Genomic DNA, 15547 nt, shown 5'->3' with positions numbered 1-15547 from the left:
GATATTTTTCTCACCCAGCATGGGTATATGTAAAATGACACCCCAAAACACATTCCCCAACTTCTCCTGAGTACGGCGATACCACATGTGTGACACTTTTTTGCAGCCTAGATGCGCAAAGGGGCCCAAATTCTTTTTAGGAGGGCATTTTTAGACATTTGGATCCCAGACTTCTTCTCACACTTTCGGGCCCCTAAAAAGCCAGGGCAGTATAAATACCCCACATGTGACCCCACTTTGGAAAGAAGACACCCCAAGGTATTCAATGAGGGGCATGGCGAGTTCCTAGAATTTTTTTTTTTTTTGCATAAGTTAGCGGATATTGATTTTTTTTGTTTTTTTCTCACAAAGTCTCACTTTCCGCTAACTTAGGACAAAAATTTCAATCTTTCATGGACTCAATATGCCCCTCACGGAATACCTTGGGGTGTCTTCTTTCCGAAATGGGGTCACATGTGGGGTATTTATACTGCCCTGGCTTTTTAGGGGCCCTAAAGCGTGAGAAGAAGTCTGGAATATAAATGTCTAAAAATGTTTACGCATTTGGATTCCGTGAGGGGTATGGTGCGTCCATGTGAGGGGGGGGGGGGGGGGGTGATCAATGACAGGGGGGTGATCAATGACAGGGGGATGATCACCCATATAGACTCCCTGATCACCCCCCTGTCATTGATCACCCCCCTGTAAGGCTCCATTCAGACATCCGCATGATTTTTTACGGATCCATGGATACATGGATCGGATCCACAAAACACATGCGGACGTCTGAATGGAGCCTTACAGGGGGGTTATAAATGACAGGGGGTGATCAGGGTGATCACCCCCCTGTCACTGATCACCCCCCCTGTAAGGCTCCATTCAGACATCCGCATGATTTTTTACGGATCCATGGATACATGGATCGGATCCACAAAACGCATGCGGACGTCTGAATGGAGCCTTACAGGGGGGTTATCAATGACAGGGGGTGATCAGGGTGATCACCCCCCTGTCACTGATCACCCCCCCTGTAAGGCTCCATTCAGACATCCGCATGATTTTTTACGGATCCATGGATACATGGATCGGATCCACAAAACGCATGCGGACGTCTGAATGGAGCCTTACAGGGGGGTTATCAATGACAGGGGGTGATCAGGGTGATCACCCCTCTGTCACTGATCACCCCTCCTGTAAGGCTCCATTCAGACATCCGCATGATTTTTTACGGATCCATGGATACATTGATCGGATCCACAAAACGCATGCGGACATCTGAATGGAGCCTTACAGGGGGGTTATCAATGACAGGGGATGATCAGGGTGATCACCCCCCTGTCAATGATCACCCCTCCTGTAAGGCTCCATTCAGACATCCGCATGATTTTTTACGGATCCATGGATACATGGATCGGATCCACAAAACACATGCGGACGTCTGAATGGAGCCTTACAGGGGGGTTATCAATGACAGGGGGTGATCAGGGTGATCACCCCCCTGTCACTGATCACCCCCCCTGTAAGGCTCCATTCAGACGTCCGCATGTGTTTTGTGGATCCGATCCATGTATCCATGTATCCGTAAAAATCATGCGGACGTCTGAATGGAGCCTTACAGGGGGGTGATCAATGACAGGGGGGTGATCAATGACAGGGGGTGATCAGGGAGTGTATATGGGTGATCACCCGCCTGTCATTGATCACCCCCCTGTAAGGCTCCATTCAGACGTCCGCATGATTTTTACGGATCCATGGATACATGGATCGGATCCACAAAACACATGCGGACGTCTGAATGGAGCCTTACAGGGGGGTTATCAATGACAGGGGGTGATCAGGGTGATCACCCCCCTGTCACTGATCACCCCCCCTGTAAGGCTCCATTCAGACATCCGCATGATTTTTTACGGATCCATGGATACATGGATCGGATCCACAAAACGCATGCGGACGTCTGAATGGAGCCTTACAGGGGGGTTATCAATGACAGGGGGTGATCAGGGTGATCACCCCCCTGTCACTGATCACCCCTCCTGTAAGGCTCCATTCAGACATCCGCATGATTTTTTACGGATCCATGGATACATGGATCGGATCCACAAAACGCATGCGGACGTCTGAATGGAGCCTTACAGGGGGGTTATCAATGACAGGGGATGATCAGGGTGATCAGGGTGATCACCCCCCTGTCAATGATCACCCCTCCTGTAAGGCTCCATTCAGACGTCCGCATGATTTTTACGGATCCATGGATACATGGATCGGATCCACAAAACACATGCGGACGTCTGAATGGAGCCTTACAGGGGGGTTATCAATGACAGGGGGTGATCAGGGTGATCACCCCCCTGTCACTGATCACCCCTCCTGTAAGGCTCCATTCAGACATCCGCATGATTTTTTACGGATCCATGGATACATGGATCGGATCCACAAAACGCATGCGGACGTCTGAATGGAGCCTTACAGGGGGGTTATCAATGACAGGGGATAATCAGGGTGATCACCCCCCTGTCATTGATCACCCCCTGTAAGGCTCCATTCATACGTCCGCATGTGATTTGCGGATCCGATCCATGTATCCATGGATCCGTAAAAATCATGCGGACGTCTGAATGGAGCCTTACAGGGGGGTGATCAATGACAGGGGGGTGATCAATGACAGGGGGTGATCAGGGAGTGTATATGGGTGATCACCCGCCTGTCATTGATCACCCCCCTGTAAGGCTCCATTCAGACGTCCGTATGCTTTTTGCGGATCCGATCCATGTATCCGTGGATCCGTAAAAATCATACAGACGTCTGAACGGAGCCTGACAGGGGGGTGATCAATGACAGGGCGGTGATCAATGACAGGGGGGTGATCAGGGAGTTTATATGGGGTGATCATGGGTGATCAGGGGTTTATAAGGGGTTAATAAGTGACGGGGGGGGGGGGGTGTAGTGTAGTGTGGTGTTTGGTGCGACTGTACTGACCTACCTGAGTCCTCTGGTGGTCGATCCTAACAAAAGGGACCACCAGAGGACCAGGTAGGAGGTATATTAGACGCTGTTACGAAAACAGCGTCTAATATACCTGTTAGGGGGTAAAAAATTCGGATCTCCAGCCTGCCAGCGAGTGATCGCCGCTGGCAGGCTGGAGATCCACTCGCTTACCTTCCGTTCCTGTGAGCGCGCGCGTCTCGCGAGAAGACGCGTATATGCGTCCAGGAGGAATAAAGCAACCACCTCCCGGACGCATATATGCATACAGCGGTCGGGAGGTGGTTAAGGAGCTAATGGAGTGTGCTTTGCCTTGCTGGAATATTTTTATCCACAATTATTTTTCCAAAAAAGCCATCCCTGCCTTGTACTCTCATGTGGAAGACAACTTTGGATGCTCCCTGCGATTCTCGCTGTGTGGCAAGGTTAATGCCACGGTGGACCCCTGGAACAGCTCTTATGGCTGGGACAGTACATGTCTTTCACGGCCCACTGGGTCAATGTTTTTTCTAGCAGCGGCAAGGCAGCAACCTGGCAACAGGGCCAGATCCTTTTAACCCCCTCCCCCACAATTGTGTCGGCCTGGCTCCCACACCAGGCACTTATCCGCTTCCTTCTCCCCAATTGACACGTTCCCGTCCCCAACAGCCGCAGGGCACAGGATCGCTTGCAGTACCTCTCCTTCCTATCAAGTGTCAGGTCAAGCGTTTCCATGCCCTGATCGACCTCAGAGAGACACACCAATGAGCATTTGTTGTACTATATCAAGCACCAAACATCTTGCTGGCTATCAACCCACAGACTCCAAATGGGCAAGCTGGTCAGTGACAATGGGCGCAACATCCTGGCCGCCCTGAACCTGAGGCGAAATAACATGCTACCTGCATGGCGCACGTCACCAACCTAGTGGTGCAGCGCTTTCTTAATAAGTACAGTGGCTTTTGCAAGGTGCTGGCAAGGTCCAGGAGAGACTGTTCAACCACTTCAGCCACTCTTACGTGGTGAGGAACGCTCTCTTGGATCTGCATCGACAGAACAGCCTGCTGCTACACTGCTTAATCTGCGACGTACAAACTTGCTGGAATTTGACATTGCACATGCTCGAGCAGCAGAAAGCCGTGAAGGATTTTGTTATGCATCAGACAGCCTCAGCAGAAGGAAGCATGTGTTGCTTTGTCTGCAGCTGCAGCTGATTTGAAGCCCTTCGAAGAGGCCACAAAGTTTTCTCAGAGGGACAACTGCAGCATCCCTCTCATATTTATCTTAGAACAGACGCTGACGCTCATGCAGCAGAGGACCACAGTGAATGAAGAGCAGCTGGAAAGAACTGGCTCCTTGGGCACACTGGCACAGAATTTTTTTCCAGCTTCCCACTTCACCCTATGCAATATTTAATGGTGCTATTAGAAACTTGTCCCCGCAAAACAACTTGTACAACTTGTCCTGCACAAAACAGTCCTCATATGGCTCCAAGAAGGAGCCATAAAAAACTAAAATGCAAAAACAGAAAATTGCCCCGTCAGCAAGGGGTTAAAGGGGTATTCCCATCTCACACATTGATGGCATATCACTCCTATCTCCATAACAGGCCCCCCAAAGTGACAGAGAGTGCACCCAAGCACAGCCACACCACCACATTAACACTTTCACACTACCACATTAACACTTTCACACTACCCCATTCACTGTTATGGGAGTTCTGAAAATACCTAAGCTTTTGCTTGGCTTTTTCCAACAGTCCTATAGCCGTGAATGGATACGTGGAAGAGCAGGTGTAGAGGTGGCACTGCACCTATCTGACATTGGTGACACTGGTGTAAATCATTGGGGACAAGAGAGCAGCAGCATAAGCCACTGACGAGAGAGGAAGTGGATTTCGGGCAACGGCTAAGATGGAGTCATGGATCACAACTCTGCTCTGATGAAGTTAAAAAGCAGCCAACAGCATAGTCACTTATGGTATAATATTTGTAATATGTTAAACGTAAAACAGGTGTAGCTATAGGTGCTTCAGTTATATCCATGCCCTGGTGTCTAAGGCTGAGTTCACACGGGCGAGATTTCCGCGCGGGTGCAATGCGGTAGGTGAACGTATTGCACCCGCACTGAATCCGGCACCATTCATTTCTATGGGGCTGTGCACATGAGCGATTTTTTTCACGCATCACTTCTGCAATGCTTTAAAATCGCAGCATGCTCTATATTCTGCGTTTGTAACGCAGGACAGGCCCCATAGAAATGAATGGGGCTGAGTGAAAATCGCAAGCATCCGCAAGCAAGTGCGGATGCGGTGCGATTTTCACTCATGGTTGCTAGGTGACAGTCTATTCACTGTATTATTTTCCCTTCTAACATGGTTATAAGGGAAAATAATAGCATTCTGAATACAGAATGCTTAGTACAAGGTCAATTGAGGGTTAAAAAAAATAAAAGAAATTAACTCACCTTGTCCTCTTCATCGCGCAGTTCCCGGTCTCTTCTGATGAGCTGTCGGCTAAAGGACCTTTGGTGACGTCAGATCACATGCTCCAATCACATGGTACATCACCGTGGTGATGTACCATGTGATCACCCCCCTGTCACTGATCACCCCCCCTGTAAGGCTCCATTCAGACATCCGCATGATTTTTTACGGATCCATGGATACATGGATCGGATCCACAAAACGCATGCGGACGTCTGAATGGAGCCTTACAGGGGGGTTATCAATGACAGGGGGTGATCAGGGTGATCACCCCCCTGTCACTGATCACCCCTCCTGTAAGGCTCCATTCAGACATCCGCATGATTTTTTACGGATCCATGGATACATGGATCGGATCCACAAAACGCATGCGGACGTCTGAATGGAGCCTTACAGGGGGGTTATCAATGACAGGGGATGATCAGGGTGATCAGGGTGATCACCCCCCTGTCAATGATCACCCCTCCTGTAAGGCTCCATTCAGACGTCCGCATGATTTTTACGGATCCATGGATACATGGATCGGATCCACAAAACACATGCGGACGTCTGAATGGAGCCTTACAGGGGGGTTATCAATGACAGGGGGTGATCAGGGTGATCACCCCCCTGTCACTGATCACCCCTCCTGTAAGGCTCCATTCAGACATCCGCATGATTTTTTACGGATCCATGGATACATGGATCGGATCCACAAAACGCATGCGGACGTCTGAATGGAGCCTTACAGGGGGGTTATCAATGACAGGGGATAATCAGGGTGATCACCCCCCTGTCATTGATCACCCCCTGTAAGGCTCCATTCATACGTCCGCATGTGATTTGCGGATCCGATCCATGTATCCATGGATCCGTAAAAATCATGCGGACGTCTGAATGGAGCCTTACAGGGGGGTGATCAATGACAGGGGGGTGATCAATGACAGGGGGTGATCAGGGAGTGTATATGGGTGATCACCCGCCTGTCATTGATCACCCCCCTGTAAGGCTCCATTCAGACGTCCGTATGCTTTTTGCGGATCCGATCCATGTATCCGTGGATCCGTAAAAATCATACAGACGTCTGAACGGAGCCTGACAGGGGGGTGATCAATGACAGGGCGGTGATCAATGACAGGGGGGTGATCAGGGAGTTTATATGGGGTGATCATGGGTGATCAGGGGTTTATAAGGGGTTAATAAGTGACGGGGGGGGGGGGTGTAGTGTAGTGTGGTGTTTGGTGCGACTGTACTGACCTACCTGAGTCCTCTGGTGGTCGATCCTAACAAAAGGGACCACCAGAGGACCAGGTAGGAGGTATATTAGACGCTGTTACGAAAACAGCGTCTAATATACCTGTTAGGGGGTAAAAAATTCGGATCTCCAGCCTGCCAGCGAGTGATCGCCGCTGGCAGGCTGGAGATCCACTCGCTTACCTTCCGTTCCTGTGAGCGCGCGCGTCTCGCGAGAAGACGCGTATATGCGTCCAGGAGGAATAAAGCAACCACCTCCCGGACGCATATATGCGTACAGCGGTCGGGAGGTGGTTAAGGAGCTAATGGAGTGTGCTTTGCCTTGCTGGAATATTTTTATCCACAATTATTTTTCCAAAAAAGCCATCCCTGCCTTGTACTCTCATGTGGAAGACAACTTTGGATGCTCCCTGCGATTCTCGCTGTGTGGCAAGGTTAATGCCACGGTGGACCCCTGGAACAGCTCTTATGGCTGGGACAGTACATGTCTTTCACGGCCCACTGGGTCAATGTTTTTTCTAGCAGCGGCAAGGCAGCAACCTGGCAACAGGGCCAGATCCTTTTAACCCCCTCCCCCACAATTGTGTCGGCCTGGCTCCCACACCAGGCACTTATCCGCTTCCTTCTCCCCAATTGACACGTTCCCGTCCCCAACAGCCGCAGGGCACAGGATCGCTTGCAGTACCTCTCCTTCCTATCAAGTGTCAGGTCAAGCGTTTCCATGCCCTGATCGACCTCAGAGAGACACACCAATGAGCATTTGTTGTACTATATCAAGCACCAAACATCTTGCTGGCTATCAACCCACAGACTCCAAATGGGCAAGCTGGTCAGTGACAATGGGCGCAACATCCTGGCCGCCCTGAACCTGAGGCGAAATAACATGCTACCTGCATGGCGCACGTCACCAACCTAGTGGTGCAGCGCTTTCTTAATAAGTACAGTGGCTTTTGCAAGGTGCTGGCAAGGTCCAGGAGAGACTGTTCAACCACTTCAGCCACTCTTACGTGGTGAGGAACGCTCTCTTGGATCTGCATCGACAGAACAGCCTGCTGCTACACTGCTTAATCTGCGACGTACAAACTTGCTGGAATTTGACATTGCACATGCTCGAGCAGCAGAAAGCCGTGAAGGATTTTGTTATGCATCAGACAGCCTCAGCAGAAGGAAGCATGTGTTGCTTTGTCTGCAGCTGCAGCTGATTTGAAGCCCTTCGAAGAGGCCACAAAGTTTTCTCAGAGGGACAACTGCAGCATCCCTCTCATATTTATCTTAGAACAGACGCTGACGCTCATGCAGCAGAGGACCACAGTGAATGAAGAGCAGCTGGAAAGAACTGGCTCCTTGGGCACACTGGCACAGAATTTTTTTCCAGCTTCCCACTTCACCCTATGCAATATTTAATGGTGCTATTAGAAACTTGTCCCCGCAAAACAACTTGTACAACTTGTCCTGCACAAAACAGTCCTCATATGGCTCCAAGAAGGAGCCATAAAAAACTAAAATGCAAAAACAGAAAATTGCCCCGTCAGCAAGGGGTTAAAGGGGTATTCCCATCTCACACATTGATGGCATATCACTCCTATCTCCATAACAGGCCCCCCAAAGTGACAGAGAGTGCACCCAAGCACAGCCACACCACCACATTAACACTTTCACACTACCACATTAACACTTTCACACTACCCCATTCACTGTTATGGGAGTTCTGAAAATACCTAAGCTTTTGCTTGGCTTTTTCCAACAGTCCTATAGCCGTGAATGGATACGTGGAAGAGCAGGTGTAGAGGTGGCACTGCACCTATCTGACATTGGTGACACTGGTGTAAATCATTGGGGACAAGAGAGCAGCAGCATAAGCCACTGACGAGAGAGGAAGTGGATTTCGGGCAACGGCTAAGATGGAGTCATGGATCACAACTCTGCTCTGATGAAGTTAAAAAGCAGCCAACAGCATAGTCACTTATGGTATAATATTTGTAATATGTTAAACGTAAAACAGGTGTAGCTATAGGTGCTTCAGTTATATCCATGCCCTGGTGTCTAAGGCTGAGTTCACACGGGCGAGATTTCCGCGCGGGTGCAATGCGGTAGGTGAACGTATTGCACCCGCACTGAATCCGGCACCATTCATTTCTATGGGGCTGTGCACATGAGCGATTTTTTTCACGCATCACTTCTGCAATGCTTTAAAATCGCAGCATGCTCTATATTCTGCGTTTGTAACGCAGGACAGGCCCCATAGAAATGAATGGGGCTGAGTGAAAATCGCAAGCATCCGCAAGCAAGTGCGGATGCGGTGCGATTTTCACTCATGGTTGCTAGGTGACAGTCTATTCACTGTATTATTTTCCCTTCTAACATGGTTATAAGGGAAAATAATAGCATTCTGAATACAGAATGCTTAGTACAAGGTCAATTGAGGGTTAAAAAAAATAAAAGAAATTAACTCACCTTGTCCTCTTCATCGCGCAGTTCCCGGTCTCTTCTGATGAGCTGTCGGCTAAAGGACCTTTGGTGACGTCAGATCACATGCTCCAATCACATGGTACATCACCGTGGTGATGTACCATGTGATTGGAGCATGTGATCTGACGTCACCAAAGGTCCTTTAGCCGACAGCTCATCAGAAGAGACCGGGAACTGCGCGATGAAGAGGACAAGGTGAGTTAATTTCTTTTATTTTTTTTAACCCTCAATTGACCTTGTACTAAGCATTCTGTATTCAGAATGCTATTATTTTCCCTTATAACCATGTTAGAAGGGAAAATAATACAATCTACACTACAACTAACCCAAACCTGAACTTCTGTGAAGAAGTTCGGGTCTGGGTACCACAGTCGGTTTTTTATCACGCGAGTGCAAAACACATTGCACCCGCGTGATAAAAACTGAACATCGGAACGCAATCGCAGTCAAAACTGACTGCAATTGCGTACCTAATCGCGCGGGTTTGCCGCAATACACCGGGACGCATCCGGACCTAATCCGGACACGCCCGTGTGAACCCAGCCTAAGGGGTCCAATAGCCACTCTTGAACCCCTTTTTGCATTGGGGCCCAGAAACCTTTCTCAAGTTATGCCCTCTGATAGTAATACCTTACATACAGTACATAAAGAATAATTTGTATTTATCCCTTTTTTTTTTTCCCCTCACTGTAGAGATACTTTGATGGAGCGCTTAAAAACTTCCAGCCTTTGTTTGGTTTTAAATCTATGATAACGATATCCCCGTTCACAGGGGAGATTGACATTTGTCCCAGAGATTGCCCGGTCAGCCATCTTTGCTTTCAGATTTGTAATACCAGCTTCCAGTTCTCAGTCCAGAACATGTGTAGAGTGGTGTATGCTTTATTTCCACCACCGGCCAATGTAAGTAATCATTCTTTAATTACATAATCATATATATAGGGACATAACCTGTGACTCTGCAGATTTGGGAGAACTAAAGATCCTAATTTGATTGTTTATAGCCCTGACTCCATGATTCACATGGCTAACACACCATATGGGTTTGAAACTACCTGCAATATTACTGTGAAGACACCAGACATCCCAAAAGGGCTCTAACGTATTCAAATCTAGTGACTATGCTAGTCATTCCATTGCACTGAACTTTATTTTCTCACTTGTGGAATCAGAGTGAGATCATGGATGTAGAAGATGGATAGAGTGTGACCTAAAACGTATCCCCATTGGACCAAGCAAGGGTAGCCTGCAACATATGAAGGCAACCTGTCCTGCTGAATATATCTGTAGGTGTCACATTCTAAAACAGAAAAGGTTGAGCAGATTTATATATACAGTACTGTACTAATGTTTTAGGCAGTTGTGCTGCAAAACAAGAATGCTTTAAAAATAGAAGTGTTAGTTTCTTTTTATCACACAACAAAATGCAAAGTGAGTGACTAAAAGAGAAATCTAAATACGATCAATATTTGGTGTCACCACCCTTTGACTTCAAAACCACATCAATTCTACTAGGTACCTTTGCAAACAGCTTTTGTAGGAACTTGGTAGGGAAGTAGTTCCAAACATCTTGGAGAACTAACCACAGATCTTTTGTGTCTTCATGTAATCTCAAACACATTTGATGATGTTGAATACTGTTGAGCGATGCAAGCGTCAAATCATAGATCTGAAATCGCTTCGGTCATAACTTTGTTTGAATGCTGTACGGAGATCTATCTACTTACAGCATTCAGATGTATAGGCTCCGCCAAGGAGAAATTCTTTATCAGAAGTCGCGCAAGACGTTGTTGAAAAAACTTCGGACATCGATTATTCAACTTGAAAACAATTTTAAACCTGGGATCCGAAGTCGGCATTGGTACCCAGGTTCCGGTAGGAGTTGAATGTCACGAGGGTGTCAAGAGCCACGTCTGACTCCGTTATACCCGGGGTCAGGAAGTCGCAGCGGGTGGCTGCGCGCTCTATGTCTAAAGATCACGTTGTTTCTTAGTGATTGTTTTCTGTGTTTGCCTTGCAATCCTTTTTGTCTCACTCAGGGATCCGTAGCTTCTCCTCCTCAGCTGTTTCTTGTCTGCCACTCCCAACCTCCTTATATTCTCCTCTCACACTTCTCTAGTTGCCAGTTATAGAGCTTCCTGCCTGGACATCTATACTGACCCACTGGAGCTGTGAATCCTGGTTGTTGTTCCAGAGTGCTACCCTCCGGATCCCTGTTGGGCTTTTTGTTGTCTCCTGTTGTCGCCCACCTGGGATTATATGTTTAGTCTGTATTGTCTGTCCTCCCCTTGGTGTTTTCCTTTAGAGCTAGTGGTGCGGACTAGTGTTCCCACCGCCCTGTTCACTATCTAGGACTCATCTTAGGGAAAGCCAGGGTTTTAGGCACGTGATCGGCGTACGGGTGAGGAACCCGTCTAGGGACGTCAGGGCAGCCAGGTGCCAGCCGCAAGGTGAGTCAGGGGTCACCACCTTCCCTCTCACTTGGGCAGGGCCTTCCTCTTTCCCTCCCTCTGTGTCACGTATGTGATAGTCACGCCGATCGTGATATTATAACTGGCCCTTATTTTTTGAGAAAAAAAAAAATATAAAAAAACATTTTTTTTTTCTCTCTACTTAGAATCCAATATGGATCCTATTGCTGCTTTGGCAAAACAGCTTCAAGGCCTGTCTTTGGAGGTGGCAGGATTGAAGGCGTCTGTCCTCCAACAACAGCAGCAAATGCAGCAGACCGCAAGCCCAGCGGTTGCTATGGGTAACCAGGTTGTTACAGAACCCAAGGTTGTTCTTCCTGACAGATTTTCTGGGGGAAGGGACAAATTTGTGACGTTCCGTGAGGCCTGCAAGTTATATTTTAAGCTGCGCCCTTACTCCTCAGGTAATGAAGAACAGCGGGTGGGGATTGTTATTTCCCTGCTTCAGGGGGACCCGCAATCCTGGGCGTTCTCGTTACCCCCTGGTTCCCAGGCTCTCCAGTCAGTGGAGGGATTTTTTGGGGCTTTGGGTCTCATATATGATGACCCTGATCGAGTCGCCCTGGCTGAGTCGAAGTTACGGAGACTCCTACAGGGAGATCGGCCAGCAGAGGAATATTGCTCAGAGTTCCGTAGGTGGGCTACGGATACTCAGTGGAACGACCCGGCTCTCAGGAGTCAGTTCTGCTCTGGGTTATCTGAAAGGGTTAAGGATGCGCTGGCGCTGTATGAGACCCCCCTTTCCCTTGATGCTGTTATGTCCCTCTCTATCAGAATAGATAGACGTCTTAGGGAGAGATCGAAAATTCCTGAGCAATCGGTAACCTCTCCCAAGCAGCAGTTAGTCTGTACTGACTTAGATGAGCCTATGCAGCTAGGAGGAACTTCTCGTCAGGTCTGTCCTCCTGAGGTTCGCCGTAGGTGGGGGGCTTGTTTTTTTCTGTGGGGGGAGGGGTCATTTCATTAATGTCTGTCCCTCCTTTCTCAAAAACAAAAGACCGTCGGAAAACTACTAACCCCAGGCTGTGCGGAGGATGTCAGCCGGGGGGTATACGTTTCCTCCATACGAACATCTCAATTTGTGTTGCCAGCGGTTATTGTTTTTGGTGTTAAGACGGAGTCTATTTCTTTTTTTCTAGACAGTGGAGCAGGGGTAAATTTGATAGATGCCCATTTTGCCCGCACTATGGGTTTGTCTCTCTGTACGCTGCAGAGACCTATTCCCATATTCGCTATTGATTCTGCTCCTGTGTCTCAGAGAAACCTCACTCACATTGTCCATAACTTACACCATCGGGTAGGGGACCACCATAATGAGTGTCTTTCATGTTACGTTCTGGAGGGCCTTCCCTCTCCTGTGGTATTGGGTCTTCCCTGGTTGGTAGCGCACAATCCAGTGGTGGATTGGCAGGCCAGGGAGATATTGGAGTGGAGTGAGCATTGCAGAGAGAATTGCTTAAATAACAATTGCTTAATCGCCTCCATAGCTTCCCTACCTACATTTATTTCGACTTTGAGGACTTTTTTCTGAAAAGGGTTGTCAGAAGCTACCACCTCATCGTCCTTATGATTGCCCGGTTAACCTGATTCCCGGTGCAAAATTAACCAAGTCCAGGTTGTATAATCTTTCGGGTCCCGAGAGACAAGCCATGAAAGATTATATCTCCGAGAGTCTGGCTAAGGGACACATCAGACCCTCTTCTTCACCCGTGGCTGCAGGGTTTTTCTTTGTTAAAAAGAAAGATGGGGGCCTGCGTCCTTGCCTAGATTTCCGTGAGCTAAACCGGATAACCATCCGAGACCCATACCCTCTTCCTCTCATTCCTGACCTTTTTAATCAGATTGCGGGTGCTAGGTGGTTCTCCAAACTTGATCTTAGGGGGGCCTACAATCTGATTCGTATCAAGGAAGGGGATGAGTGGAAGACAGCTTTTAACACCCCTGAGGGGCATTATGAAAATTTAGTCATGCCTTTCGGTCTGACCAATGCCCCTGCTGTCTTCCAACATTTCGTTAATGATATTTTTAGTCATCTCATCGGCAGGTTTGTAGTCATATACCCAGGGCCGGCCTTAGGTGTTCAGGCGCCCTGTGCGAGATAACCTTGTGGCGCCCCCCCCCCCCCCCCAAAAAAAAAAAAAACACTGCTTGTTGCTGGCATCATGGCATAGGCTGGCTGACTATCCAACCAAGTAGTTACCAGCCCTCACACCCCAAAGGCCGGTGTAATGTTATACTTCCCTAGTTCGTGAGATTTCCCTACCCTCGTCACTTCCGGTCGCACCGGACATGACGTGAGGAGGTGTGCCGCGCAGGCGCACAACGACAGGTTAGGGAAATTTCACAGCAGAGTGCGCATGCGCCAGGAGCCTCGCCGGCGGTTAGGGTAGGGAAAAACTATGGGCCAATGCGCAGGCGCAGTGATCGGATGGATGTTCTCAGCTGAACACCGGCCGACACTGCGCATGCATCGGGAGCCTCACCAGCGGTTAGGGAAGGGAAAAATTACGTACGGGCCAGTGCTTTTTCCCTACCCTAACCGCTGGTGAGGCTCCCAGCGCATGCGCAGTGTCGGCCGGTGTCCAGCTGAGAAAATTCGTTTCCAATGTAGTATTAATAACTAAACAATTAAATAATAAACATATTGCATTGTCTACTTACCGCCAGGACAATAAGATGATCTGGACTCTGGCTGCAGTCTGGCTCTGGGGACTCCATTGTCACTCTCTTTCCCCCCCCCCCCTTCCCTTGTCACTCTCATTATCCCCGCCCTCCCTTGTCACTCTCATTATTTCCCCCCCCATCACTCTCATTATTTCCCCCCCCATCACTCTCATTATTCCCCCCCCCCATCACTCTCATTATTCCCCCCCCCCCATCACTCTCATTATTCCCCCCATCACTCTCATTATTTCCCCCCCCCATCACTCTCATTATTTCCCCCCCCCCATCACTCTCATTATTTCCCCCCCCCATCACTCTCATTATTTCCCCCCCCCATCACTCTCATTATTTCCCCCCCATCACTCTCATTATTTCCCCCCCCATCACGCTCATTATTGCCCCCCCCATCACTCTCATTATTCCCCCCCCATCACTCTCATTATTCCCCCCCCCATCACTCTCATTATTCCCCCCCCCCATCACTCTCATTATTCCCCCCCCCCATCACTCTCATTATTCCCCCCCCCCATCACTCTCATTATTTCCCCCCCCCCATCACTCTCATTATTCCCCCCCCCATCACTCTCATTATTCCCCCCCATCACTCTCATTATTCCCCCCCCCATCACTCTCATTATTCCCCCCCCCCATCACTCTCATTATTCCCCCCCCCCTCACTCTCATTATTCCCCCCCCCCCATCACTCTCATTATTCCCCCCCCCCCCATCACTCTCATTATTCCCCCCCCCATCACTCTCATTATTCCCCCCCCCCACTCTCATTATTCCCCCCCCCCATCACTCTCATTATTTCCCCCCCCCCATCACTCTCATTATTCCCCCCCCCATCACTCTCATTATTTCCCCCCCCCCCATCACTCTCATTATTTCCCCCCCCCCATGTCACTCTCTTTCTTTCCTCCCCCCTCCCCACTCTCTTTCTTTCCTCCCCCCTTGTCACTCTCTTTCTTTCCTCCCCCCTTGTCACTCTCTTTCTTTCCTCCCCCCTTGTCACTCTCTTTCTTTCCTCCCCCCTCCCCCCTTGTCACTTTCTTTCTACTCCCACCTCCACCTCTAGTGTAGCGTGGCCGAGCTCTGTTAGGTCCGCGGTACAGGAGCATTGTTTCCTGTACCCGGCCGGACTGACAGGAAGTGCACACTAAGTGAGCACTTCCTGTCAGTCCGGCCGGGTACAGGAAACAAAAGCTCCTGTACCGCGGACCTAACAGAGCTCGGCCACGCTACATTAACAGGCGCAGGATTCTTTAGACTAGAGCGGCAAGCG

The 15547-nt window shown here is 49.1% G+C and overlaps 1 protein-coding gene across 1 annotated transcript in view; it reads left to right on the top strand.

Annotated features, from left to right (window-relative positions):
* The window catches only part of LOC122931630 (omega-hydroxyceramide transacylase-like), a 58387-nt gene that overhangs the window by 36433 nt on the left and 6407 nt on the right, over window positions 1-15547 (top strand). The window contains exon 4 of the mRNA XM_044285707.1: window positions 9821-10030. Within this exon, the coding sequence (XP_044141642.1) occupies window positions 9821-10030 (210 nt within the window). The remainder of the gene's footprint in view (window positions 1-9820; window positions 10031-15547) is intronic.

This window comes from Bufo gargarizans, chromosome 3, assembly GCF_014858855.1.
Source record: "Bufo gargarizans isolate SCDJY-AF-19 chromosome 3, ASM1485885v1, whole genome shotgun sequence".
In the NCBI taxonomy this organism is placed as follows: domain Eukaryota; kingdom Metazoa; phylum Chordata; class Amphibia; order Anura; family Bufonidae; genus Bufo; species Bufo gargarizans.
The sequence above is the reverse complement of the archived record's forward strand: the minus strand, read 5'-3'. Positions and strand labels throughout refer to the sequence as shown.